This window comes from Rattus rattus, chromosome 2 (genome assembly GCF_011064425.1).
Source record: "Rattus rattus isolate New Zealand chromosome 2, Rrattus_CSIRO_v1, whole genome shotgun sequence".
Lineage (NCBI taxonomy): Eukaryota > Metazoa > Chordata > Mammalia > Rodentia > Muridae > Rattus > Rattus rattus.
This window is the reverse complement of record NC_046155.1, coordinates 209,924,959-209,938,304: the sequence shown is the minus strand read 5'-3', so window position 1 is coordinate 209,938,304 and position 13,346 is coordinate 209,924,959. Positions and strand designations below refer to the sequence as shown.

The window sequence follows — 13,346 nt, the reverse complement described above, 5'->3', positions numbered from 1 at the left end:
CACGGGCTGAACCTAGGTCCCCTGCACATACATAACAGCTGTACAGCTCACTCTTCATGCAGGTCCCCAACAACTGGAGCAGGGCAATCCCAAAAGCTGTTGCCTCTACGTGGGATATGTTCTTCTAGCTGGGCTGCCTTGTCTGGCCTCAGTGGGGGAGGATGCAGCTAGCCTTGACAGAGACTTGATGTGCCAGGATGGGGAGATACCTGGGGGGGGTGGTCTTCCACTCACTCAGAGGAAAAGGGGAGGGGGTGGCCAGAGGAGCAGTGATCAGTAAAGTGAATAAATAAATAATAAATAAATAAATAAATAAATAAACAAATAAATGTATGTCTAAAGGCCTTCCCCCATACTCCTCCTTCTAGGCAATCTCATATTTGGCTCAGAGATTATTCATCCTTCCTTTCAGCAGCTAATCAATAAATCTTTTTAAGCATAGTTGGATTGAGTCTATGGTCTTTTCCCAGGGGTCACAAACTCCATAATACACATATCTGATAATATTCTTTTCTTAAGAGTGTCCCGGAGTGGTGCTAGACATCACAAGGTGCCCCCATCCTAGGCCCACCACAAAAACACCTACAAAGCCATAGTATTCAATTATGGGTCTCCATCCTGATTATGGAACGAATCGCTTCTAAAAACTGTGGTTGAATTAAGTGTCCTGCTGCTGGGGTTTCCACCAGAGAAGATGGTTCAGACATGGGTTTAAGCCAATAGCAAGTCTTTTATTAGACAGCCGGCGACTACACTGGGTGTTCCGGATCCTAATATAGCCCCGAAACTTTCTCAGAGTAAGCTTTTAAGTACACACACACACACACACACACACCACCACACACACACACAACCATGTTCTGGGTTAGCACACCTCAGTTAACAGGAACAGTTAGGCAAAAGCCGGACTACAGGGGTTACAAAGCAAAGTTCGTACCTGAGACCTTCCCAGGACTGTGTGGGCTTTGATAGATTAGGCCTTTTAGTTCTGCCATGCGTCTGTGTGTCTATGTGCAGACTCTTACAGCCTGAATGGTACTTCCGTCACAGAGTCAGTTGTGCTAAGTTTTGGGTACCTACTACAGTCTGAGAGCCATAAATTTGATCTTGAATTTTGGAGGTAACAAATCATAGCAGGCCATAGCACCCCACTTGCTTTTTTATTTTATTGTTTGTTTCATGTGATTTGTTGTTTCAGCAGCTTACGTTGTATCTTCTTATGCAGATCCCTGTTCTCTCTCATTGGCAGCCCAGCATTTTGCCAGGCTAATCCTGACAGCCCCCGATGAAGGGGATCATTGCACCTTCCCAGGTCCCTGCCCTAAGCGCGAAGGGTCCCTCTCAAACACCCTTCCGTACAGTGCCATCACTAAGACAGGCAAAGGGGCTCCACCTCGGCTCCTCAGGCGACCATCCCTTGAGACCTGATGAGAGACAGATGACAAAGGGTTAACACCAGTGCAGAGCCAGTTTACAGCAGTACCTTCCTTCAGAAATCTCCTGTCAAAAGCAGGACTGGGTGATATAGAGCACACCGGATTTGATGGCAGAAGACGCAGCTTTATGACTTTGGTCTAATTGTAGAGGGACGGGGTAACATTGTAGCAAATAATCTCTTTGAAGGAACCACTGCACCACTATGGCTAGCATTGTATCCGCTTCTCAATCCGCCCATGGAGTGAGCTCTCCCTGTGTGAGCAGTGCTTACTGAGCACTTAACTCAAGGTCCTGTTCATGCTAGACAGAGTCTCTACTCTCGATCTATATTCCTAACTCTTTAAAACGTATGTTTACTTTTTAAAATTTATTTATTGGTCTTATGTGTATGAATATTTGACCTGCATGTGTGTCTGTTTCATACATACATGCTTGTTGCCTCTGGAGGTCAGAAGAGGGCGTTGAACACAGACCCACTAGAACTGGAGCTCCAGATCTGCATGAACCACGGTGTAGATATTAGGAATCAAACCTGGTTTCTCGACAAAAGCAACAAGTGCTCTAAATTCTCTTCGGATTAGTTTTTATTTTATGTATATGAATGTTTGCCTGCATATTTGCATTTGCATCATGTGCACACAGGGTCTGAGGAAGCCAGAAGAGGGCATCGGAGTCCCTAGCCCAGGAGTTACAGACACAGTTATAATGCCTGTCATGTATGTGCATGTGTGTGTGCGTGCTGGCCCATGCCTGGGTCGTTTGCAAGACTAGAAAGTGCTCTTGACTTTGACTGCTAAACCATTCCTTCAGCGTGTGTGTGTGTGTGTGTGTGTGTGTGTGTGTGTGTGTGTGTGTGTGTGTGTGTTTTTTTATTTATTTGGTTTTTGAAATAGACTCTCTACATAGTCCTAACTGTCCTGGAACTAGCTACGTAGACCAGACTGGTCACAAATTCACAGAGGTCCACATGCCTCCACCTTCAGTGTGCTGGCATTAAATTTTTATACTTTTATTTTGAGATTAAGTCTCACCCACTCGTCAGTTTCGACTGGCCTCAGACTCACTTTGTAGCCCGTGTAGGCATTGAGCTCTGACCATCTTACCTCAGTTGTCTATGTAGCTTAGATTACAGGCTGCTCCCCCAGGCCCTGAGAGCTGCACTGAGTGGTGGACTGTTTAACTTGAGATTCTCCATTATATAAAATGTTATTAGCAATTCATATTCTAATTTTAACTCCTGAAGGATGGCAGTTTTGTAGAACAATGCACCCAAGTTTGTCTCTCACTGAGACAATTTGCATAAATTTGCATTTGTAGCTTGTTCTGTCAAAGGGCTAATGTGACCTCTAAACCTTGTGCCATAGACTGGGCAATATTTCAACACTGCCCCCTTCCTTCCTTCCTTCCTTCCTTCCTTCCTTCCTTCCTTCCTTCCTTCCTTCCTTTCTTTCTTTCTTTCTTCTTTTTCTTCTTGTTGGTTTTTGTTTGGGGATGAGTTTTTTGTTTGTTGGTTTGTTTGTTTAAGATAAAGTTTTCCCATGTAGCGCTGGCTGTCCTAGAACCAGGCTGACCTTGAACTCATAGAGTTCTGCCTCTGCCTCCCAAATGCTGATTAAAGACATGAGCCACCACCGCCCAGCCCTTTATTTCAAAGATCCTTATTATGCTGGTCTGCTCCATGTATTCAAAAGAAATGTGTCCCCTTGAAGACCTCTTACTTCATAATATCTTTCCAGGGCAAGTTGACTCCCGCTTAGGACGATCTGTGGGAAAACATATTTCGTCCCAAAGGTGCCACTGAGAGAGAATTCTTCAAACTTTGTAAACGCTGACCCCACGGGTTCCCCACAAGTTCTCAAGTTGGTGGTTTGACACTTCAGCAATGTGCATATCTATGTAAAAGGAGGAAAAGAAAAAAGGAGTCATAACGCAGTTTCAAAGAATAGTTTCCATGTAAGCAGTCACAACTTACTAAATATTAAGTCAGATTTAATGGGGCAAGATAATTACACTTTTTTGTTTGTTTTGTTTTTGTTTTTGAGGCAGGGTTTCTCTGTCCTGAAACTCACTCTGCAGACCTGCTTGGGCTCAGTTTCAGAGACCTACCTGCCATTGCCTCCCAAGCACTGAGATTAATGGTCAAGTATTACACTTTTAATGAAGGAAAAATGAATAGAATTTTAAAGGTCAGTGTTCTGCGTACTTCTAATGTAGGTTGTCTTGTAAGACATTCACTTTGATTAAATTTCTTTTAATCCAGGCACGCATCCTTGTGTGCACTGGGTAAGCAACATGAGGATGAATACAAGTCTTAACTGGAACTTGCCTGCAGAAAACTCTTCAATCTGCCTCAGGCTTTTTACCTTGTAGCCAAGGAAAAGAATTTGTTCTGGCTAAAATGAAACAAGTTCAATGTTCTGGGGCTACAAATAAATCCACGAGAAATACAACATTATACCAATTAGCTGAATTTAAGTCAATATTTTTTTTTTTTTGGTTCTTTTTTTTTGGAGCTGGGGACCGAACCCAGGGCCTTGCGCTTCCTAGGTAAGCGCTCTACCGCTGAGCTAAATCCCCAGCCCCTTAAGTCAATATTTAAGGAAAAGCTATGATACCTGTGCTGATTATTTTATATTTTATTTGTCAGCTGTCAAGACGCTAGGGTCTTCTGGGGAGGAATCGCAATTGAGGAAATGCTTCCGTCAGATTGTAGGCCCATCTGTGGGGGCATGTTCTTGATTAATAATTATTGATGTGGGAGGGCCCAGCCCACTATAGGTGGTACCACCCTTGGACAGGTGGTGTTGAGTTATATAAAATAACAGACCATGGGAAGCCATGGGGAACAAGCCAGCAAGCCACATTCCTCCATGGGCTCTGTTAGTGCCTGCCTTAAGTTCCTGCCCGGACTTCTCTCAGTGAAGGACTGTAAACCCTTCCCTCGCTAAATTATTTTTAGTCTTGGTCTTTCTTCACAGCAATAAAAGCAGTGAATTAGAAGAAAACGTAGCAATAAGGTATCCCAGCATTCTACCTGTAAGTAATACTGGCCTTCCACTGTATGGAGTCCGTCAAAGGCACCCAGGACATAGGCCTCATCCATTCGGCTCTCAGACATCTTGTAAGTCAGGTGACAGCACAAGTCCTTTTGGCAAACTGTGTAATTGCCAGCACTTCCCGTAAGCTTGGTGAAGCTGAATTCATCAAAATAAATCGTCCCCTGGAAGTCTGCCTGCTCCGATGAGAACGGCTTCACGGTCCTGGCATAAGCGCTCCAGTCCACTTCTGCAGGGGAGCCATGCTGGTGGGGCCGCGACCTCAACTCGGACAGCAGCAGCTGGCCGCTCTCTGTCTCCATGTCGTAGTGGTACACTCTGACGGCGTCGGGGCTGTAGATTCCACTGCCTGTGGCCAACATAACGAAACGCAAATGTTGCTTCCAAACTTTTTCTTTTAAGATTTATTAATTTTATTTATACGAGTACACTGTCGCTGTCTTCAGACACACCAGAAGAGGGCATCGGAACCCATTGTAGATGGTTGTGAGCCACCATGTGGTTGCTGGGAATTGAACTCAGGACCTCTGGAAGAGCAATTAGTACTCTTAATCTCTGAGCCATCTCTCCAGCCCCGCTTCCAAACTTTTTATGGTGACAAAAGAGAACATTCTCATGGGAAATTAAACATAATTAGACATAATGTTATTAACACACAATGACTTTTTTTAAAAGATGTTGTTAATTCAGTTTGACTCTGCTTTCTGCATACGGTACTGAAATGATATTTTGAAGGGTTTTTTTAATTTCCCCTTTTAAGTCAGTTGAACAATGGAATCAAAAATTCCCCCAAACATGGAGAATGATTTCTGCTCTCCAATGACCTAATTAATCTATTCGGGTTCAAAATTCATTTGCCATATTGAAAACCAGTCACGAGGGAAGTATTACCCTTAATGTGAATACCTACCGAGAGTAAACTCTAAAACCAATTAAGCTTAGTAATTCCGTCATCACAGTAAAAGATTTAATTTCAATGCTACTAATAGATATTGGCTGGACCATTCCTAGCTTTGACTTTTTTTTTTTTTTTTTTTTTGGTATTTTTGGTTGTGAGGCTAGACTTTAAAGGCTCCAGACACTGCCACCACTTTTTTCCATTACCAGACCACTTTGTAACTTCAGTTTTTCTCACGAAGCCTAGAGATAATATTTGCTTCTTCTCCTTATCCTTAATAAAGCTCTTTAAGCAGAAGTCTGTGCTACTAGCATAGGAAATGTTTGTAATCCCAGTACTTGGGAGGCTGAGGCAGGAGGATCATAAATTCTAAGCCTGTCTGAGCTGTATACCAAGATCCAGTCTCAAAAACGAAGCAATTGATTCCTGTCCTCAGGAAACAAACACATAAATAAGTAAATTACGCCAAAGCAGAAACTCATAGAGTTATTAATTTTATGGGAGTGGCATTAGTCATAGAGCCATTAAGGAAAAGTTTGGCTTGAAAATCAATGGGGAGTTCTTTCCCAAGACCTTGCCACCTGATGGAGGACTGGCCAGAGTTACCTGTCATGTGCATTCTGGTGTTGTGGGTGTTTGCAGCAAGCACGTTGACCCCCATGGCTCTGGCCCATGCTGAATGGAATGGAACTGCTGAAAGCAGGGGCAGCGTGTTGTACCACGCCGTGGGCAAGAGAACACTGTCAACCCGGGAGTCCTTCACAACCATCACGGCTGGGTCATAAGAAAAAATGTCAAAGCAAGTGAAGACACCAAACTTCCCAAAGGGAGTGTCAAAGGTCACCAGCTCCGAATCCTTGGGGAAATCGAACTGAATCTCTGGTTCAAAAAGATTGAACTGTCGAAGACAAGCAGAAAAGCAGAAAATTAGTATGGAACAAATTTACCAGTAGCTATGGTCAGTACCCTAAATCTTATCTTCCATGTATGTTGATGTGCATATGGTTCCATGACAATTTACAAACATCCTGCCTGTTATATAAACTATGAGTTTTCACAATAGGACATTAATCAAACACATTATGCTCAATCATCGATGAACAAATGAAATCAAATGGTATCTAAGATGTGAATATTTATTTACCTTTTTAAAAGATTTATTTATTTATTTATTTAATATATGTGAGTACACTGTTGCTGTCTTCAGACACACCAGAAGAGGGCATCAGATCCCATTACAGATGGTCGTGAGCCACCGTGTGGTTGCTGGGATTTGAACTCAGGACCTCTGCAAGAGCAGTCAGTGCTCTTAACCTCTGAGCCATCTCTCCAACCCCCTACATTATTTTCAACTCTAGCTAAGTGTCTATGTGTAAGTATGTGCATGTGAACGTGGGTACCAATGGACTGACCGGAAGAGGGTCTCCGGTCCTCTGGAGCTACAGTTACAAGCAGTTGTGGGTGCCCGACAGGGTGCTTGGAATTTAACTAACATCCTCTGTAAGAGCAGCATGTGCTCTTGACTGCTGAGCTGGCTCTCAAGCCCACAGACAGGTTAAAGTCTTGAGTCTTATAATTTCCACTACGGAATCATTAAGTCTCGCTAATTACTAAGCTATTGTTTTCTCAGCCTGACTGTTGGTTCTACAGTGTGTGTATTATACTGATGACAGCCATGAAGGGACTGTGGCGGTTTGCATGTAAATGGCCCCTGCAGGCTTAAAAGATAGGACACAATTAGGAGGGCTTAATGTGTGTCACTGGAGTAGGCTTTAAGGTCTCAGATGCTGAAGCTGGACCCAGTGTCTCGCTGTCTCTTCTTGCAGCCTGCAGACTCAGATGAGGAACTCTTAGCTCCTTCTCCAGCAACATGTCTGCCTGCTCACCACAAGAATGCCCTAAACCTCTGAACTGCATGTCAGTCTGATTAAATGTTTTCCTTTGAACTCCGAGTTGCTATGGTCGTGGTGTCTCTTCACGGCAGCAAAACCCTAAGATGGGGACACTGAAGATCCCTGAAGTCTCACAGCAGTTTGTCCTCAGATTTTGTCACAACACCGTTATTCTTGTCAGGCAGCTGAGTGTGGTCTCTCGGGAATCCTGACTGCTTCACCCAGGCAGGAGTGGAACATTCGCTTGGCTGGTTTCCACTCGGTCTGATGTGTGCGCTGGTACTGCCTGGCATCAGCCACCGCCCATCCCCCATTCCTGAGGCTCTCTGGCTCCTCCACTCACCTTCTTTGTGGCATCCTATACAGAACAGGGAATGGTCCATTCAGGACAGCCATGTGACCTCAATGGGATCAAGGAGTGAGGAGGCCATTTCGGGGTTTCCAAGTAACAGAAACACATCTCTCTGTGAACTTTGTTTGTAAGGATAAGAACTTTGTGCTGTGCTCCTGTAGCCAAATGACTTCGGAATGGGCAGTTACCCTGAGCAAAAGCTGCTAATAAGACCTAGAGGGGTGAATAGTATCTCTGAGAAATGGACCGGTTGCTCCTGGAATGGGACCTACTTTCTGTGGGGTAATTATTCTTTTCAGCTACATACACGTGGATATTTCCCTCCTTTTTAAAGATTTATTTATGTTTATTATATAAGTACACTGTATATACTGGAGGCAGAGGCAGAGGGCATCGGATCTCATTACAGATGGTTGTGAGCCACCATGTGGTTGCTGGGATTTGAACTCAGGACCTCTGGAAGAGCAGTCAGTCTTGAGTCATCTCTCCAACCTGCCCTCCTTAAGAACCACTTTCTGTTGGGATTTTATTTCATAGCAATCAGAAAGCCATGTTGCAGTAAACAGTTACACAGTATTAAATAGTAACATTGTGTACCCCCACATCCTCTGCTATTAACTCAAAGACGGAACAGCGTTTCTCCTTTCCCAATGGATATTCAGTCTTTGAAAGGCTATGATCCTGTCTGTTTAAACGTTTTGCTACATTTTACCTTATGATTGATTTGCACAGATAATCCTTAACTAGTATACAAAGAAATGAAATTACCTTTTCAGCTAGAAATGGTAATAGTTACGAAATTTTCTTTAACAGTTATATCTTCAGTATTTAACAAACAAATATATTTTACATCATAAGCAACAGGAAAAAAATAACCAGTTTAATGAAGGCACAGGTAATCCTTACCTTATGGTAGCGGGCTGTTAGCCTACCCTCAGAATCGAAGACCACGTTGGTGTTATATTGGTAACGGCCATCCCGGGGACACTGAGGATCAGTAGCGTTACATGGCTTCTTGTCCCCAATATTTACCACAATATAGATAGAGTTCTCCTTGGCGAGGCAGCTGAGTCTCTCCTGGACTGGCGTGAGGCCAAACCTAATCCAAAAGATGTTGCCCCAAGCTGACGACATGACGGCGACTTCCAAATTATCACAGCGATCCTATACTTTGTCATTTCCTATAACGCAACAGCTCCAGTTCAAGAATCAACAGAAAAGACTTTAGAACTCACAAGCCAGCTGGAGAGATGGCTCAGTGAAACGCTTGCCTTGTACGTGTGAGGACCCGAGCTCAGAACCCATACAAATGCCAGGCACAGCACTATGCACCTATAATCACAGCCTTGAGAAGCTTAGAGTCTACTTGCCTGCCTTATGTGACAGGGCTCCAGGGTGACAAGAGACTCTACTTCATACAGGAGTGCCACATCATTGTCTTTGTGATTACTAGTGTCTTCTACTGTACCAGAATCCAGGACAAAAGCCTAGAGAAGGCTGAAGAGAAAACAATACTCTGTCTTAAAATGGGGAGAGAAGCTACCCAGGGATTTGAAATTTAGCAAACGCCCCTATGAGAAGGGTCTCCTCTACAACCACAGCTAGAATATTACAGATTTACCGCTGTAAACTGTGGTCAGAAACAAAGTAGCAAGTGGCAGAAAACAGTTGGTCCTCTGCACAGTCGTCGTCTATGGGTTCCATGTACAGTGGGAATGTAAACAAATATGCACAGGCCTGGCTTCGTTTTCTCATACAAAGGAAAACGTGATATGCAGCCTCCTGTCTGTCTAGGAGGGTTCTCGGGGAGAAAGTACACAATATGAAATTGTCTTTATATTTATCGCAGACTAAGAAAGGAATGCAGTGAGGTAACATGTGGCTTCAAATATTTGAACATCTCTCCCGTGAGAGATTTACGTTATGAGTAAAACTGTACTCAGTGAGACAGATCAAAGGCCAATGTTATGAAGAGGAAGATTTTGCAGAAAGTCAGACAACAGGTGCTACAAAGCAGACTGGTTTTCATGAATAAATATGCTTGTTGGTTATTATAATTTCAGTATAGCATAGTATAGTGGTAACAAGTCTACTTGGATATCATGGCTGAATGCAAATGACTCTGTGATGTGTATGTACGAGTATGTTCGTGCGTGCACTTGTGAGCGTGGGTGAAATCAGATGACGACCCTGAGTGTCATTTCTTAGTTCCTTTCCCTGTCCCTGCCCCCTCTCACACAGCATCTCTCATTGGCCCTGGACTTCACCAAGTAAAGCTAGACTGGCTGGCCAGCAAACACTAGGGATCTGAATGTCTCTGCCTCCCAACTTGCCACCGCCAAGATTTCATGTGTATTTTTGCTCCCAGTTGTTTACATGGGTTCTGAGGATCAAACTCAGGGCCCCACACTTTCGAGGCAAGCACTTTATGGACTGAGCCCTCTCCCCAGCTTTCAGGTGGCTTTAATTCCACGTACCCTAATTACTAATTGCACAGCCTTTCTCCCCCTTTCTCCCTTTCTTCTTATGGGTAAGGCACAAATAGTGACCCTTGCTATTGTAAGTAAACAATTGGATATGCCCAGTACACCAGATACAGCTCCTGGGATTCAACAAAATCCCAATGAATCCCTAACGAGCCTGCAGGTTTCTGCAATTATGAGAAGACAAGCAGAACAGTGATAGCACATGTGTGTACACATGTGTTCATACATGTGTAAGTGCACATACATGGGCAGGTGCATGTGAGTATCTAGGTGGAGACTGAAAGTTGATGCGTCCTGCCTATATTCATTCTCAGTCTGTTCGTCAAGACAGGGTCTTTCACTAAACAGTTTGCCAACTCCTGTTTGTGTGAATAGCTAAGTTTCTCTGAGAATTCCCCATCTCTCCCTCCAAAGTACCAGACTACAGATGGCCTCTCTGCCTGTCTGGCTTTTGCATGGGTTCTGGTTATCTGATATCATATTTAATTGGCAAGTGCTTTATCCACTGAGCCACCTCCCCAACAGTTCCATGTTGTTTCTTTGCTTTGTTTTAGGTGGAGTCTTTCTGGGTAGCTCAGGCCGCCTTGAGGCTTAAGAAGCAATTCCTTCCACGTTTTTTCTGAGTGCTGGGATTACAGTCATGACCCAGTTGATTTCTTCCTATTGTTCTACAGAGCTGAATGTTCATCATTGGAATAATTCGGTGTTAGAATTTCATGAGCCACTTGCCTTCCCAACTTAGTAGAATTCAAGTAGGCATAATCCTCAAATTTACGGACACCTTCTCCTAGGAGAGTCAGCTCGAGTGATCTCATCGAGTGAGGTATGTTTTAATCCAAGCACTAGAAGGACAGCAAGTAATGACTGCCTTCCGTGCTGGGAAAAGCTTTCAGGAAGAAGACACTGAGTCACTATGCTATGCTTCCTGTACACACAGATCATGTGACGTTTGGAAAATATTTTCCCAGAAGCCTCAAGGTGAGGCCTGACTCAAATAGCAGAGTTTGAGTATGAGGGCATTGGACTCACCTTCCAGCTGGCTTCAGGCAGTCAGAATCACTTTTAAAAGCTCCTCCTTGGAGCACTGCTTCTCCAGCATCCTAACACTGCGACCCTTTAATACAGTTCTTCGTGTTGTCGTGCACCTCCATCATAGAATTATTTTTGTTGCTACTTCATAGCTGTAACTTTGCTAATGTTATGAATCGTGATGCAAATGCAGTGTTTTCCAACGGTCTTAGGTGACCCCTGTGAAAGGGTTCGACCCAAAGGGGTCAAAACCCTCAGACTGAGAACCACTGCCTTGAAGGCCATGCATGAGAATCTGAGCAGGTACATGTAGATATAAAAGTAGCAACTGAAAGCAGTTTTAAAACTTCCCTACTTAGCAAAAAAAAATCACCTGCGAACTTTGCTAAAAGGTAAATAATTACACCTAAAATAATCTATTTCATTTTCTTTTAAAATTACAAATATAATTACATAATTAAATATATATTTTAAGAAAGTTATGCCCAAACCACAGTTATTAATAATTTCTAAAATCTCTTTAAGGACAAGAGTTCACAGAGGTTTATATTCGGTTTCTTCTATCAAAAAGAAGTCGTCCCGGCCTGGGATGTTAAAGCGGACAGTACTGGGTGAGGGGTCACACACACCATTTCATTTGACATTCTTGTCTATTCTGTCAGGGAAATAGAGATGGGATTTCGCTGCCCTTTATTAAGATAAAGAGAGAAACATTTGTGCTGTGTACGCCCTCCACTCGGCTGAGAGGCAGTAAGATGCGGACTCAGAGAGAAAGCTTCCTGTTCCCAGCCTCCAACAATTGCCTTGCACCGTACTGAGTCCTGTGGAACCATGGAGACAGCACGGTGGGAGGAGCACAGGCTCTTCAAGGGGTAGCTTCCGAACTGTTTGCACGGTTTTCCCCACGTCGCCTGTGGGCTCTGCCCTACGGATCCACTCACAAGCATTGCCAGTGTTTTCCTGTAGACTGCTAGGCGGGGTGGTATATTTTATCTAAAAGCTGTCTTTAAATTCTCAGCAGCCTCCAGTAGGACTTCCTTCAGCAGTGGTGTTCTCCACCCCCCCTCTGGCTCTCTTCTCTCTTTCCCACTACCCCTGCCTGCCTGTCTTTGTCTGTTTCTCTGTCTCTGTGTCTCTGTGTCTCTGTGTCTCTTTGTCTCTATTGCCATCTCCCGTCTGTCTGTATCCCTGTCCTATTAGCCAATTCTGTAAGTAGTTGTTTTAGTGTGTCTCTTGACCTTAGAAACAGTGACTTTAAAAGAAAAAGAAAAGAAAAAGAAACACGGGCTCATTAATCTTTTCAATGAATCTTAGGAAGGCCCCAGGGTGAACCCACTGACTTGTATTTGAGAGCACTGGTTCCAGAAATAACATTCTCACTTGGCTGAAACTTAGTTAAGCATACTTGTTGAAGACAGGTCACATGCTAACTCTTAAAGAGAACTGTGGTCGTAATGAATCAAGCATTCTTATCCAAAGACATTCACCAGATGAAGGCACATTGAGTAGCAGACACTGTGAAGCATTAGGCTAGTGCAAGAAAAAGCAACACGCCAAGCCTGGTGACATTACGGCTCTATGTCATCATTAGCTCTGTTGGAAGAGTCATTTCCTCTTTGGCATGAAGTTACCTCTTAGGGTCTCTACAGGGAATCCAGTTCACTTCGGGGTCTGGTATATCTTCTAGGTAGGGGTAAATAGTCTCCCTGGTGAAGATCCAGCCATAGATTCCATCTTCTGGGGTCACAATGATATGGGCGCCCTGCTCAAAACAGGCATTTTTAAATGCATCACTTTAAATGTACATTCCTGTCTCGTTGCAAATCAATATCCCATCTCAGACATGAACAAAGAGTGTTACCTGTCTGGCCGCCAACTTGATTGCATTCTCCAAAATGTCTATGTTCTTGTTTATCAGGAGCAAAGCCTCTTCGTTGGAAACAGGACTTTCTGTTTTGTTTGGCAATATAACAGCATGCTCGTATACAGCAGCAATAAAAGTGTCCATTGCACCCATGGCCTGGGCAAAGAGGACAAAACTCACTACACATTGAGGAAAATATAAGGAAACCATAGTTAAAATATAGTGAGCCCTGAAGATCAGAAGGTTCTTCTACTGTCTATCAGCGGGAAAATATTCAGACTCAAGCCCCGACGACGGCCAGCTGCATTCGTTGCCCTGTGGATATATTATGC

The 13,346-nt window shown here is 43.7% G+C and overlaps 1 protein-coding gene across 1 annotated transcript; it reads right to left on the bottom strand.

Moving 5' to 3' along the window:
• Window positions 1-1,152: 1,152 nt before the first annotated feature.
• On the bottom strand, window positions 1,153-13,341 carry LOC116894659 (vascular non-inflammatory molecule 3). Its single transcript, XM_032896363.1, has 7 exons — window positions 13,012-13,341; window positions 12,782-12,912; window positions 8,542-8,734; window positions 5,998-6,289; window positions 4,472-4,842; window positions 3,156-3,329; window positions 1,153-1,424 (listed from the first exon to the last, which is right to left on the bottom strand). The coding sequence occupies exons 1-7, from the start codon at window positions 13,222-13,224 to the stop codon at window positions 1,296-1,298; spliced, it is 1,503 nt and encodes a 500-aa protein (XP_032752254.1). The 5' UTR covers window positions 13,225-13,341; the 3' UTR covers window positions 1,153-1,295.
• Between the last annotated feature and the right edge of the window lie 5 nt (window positions 13,342-13,346).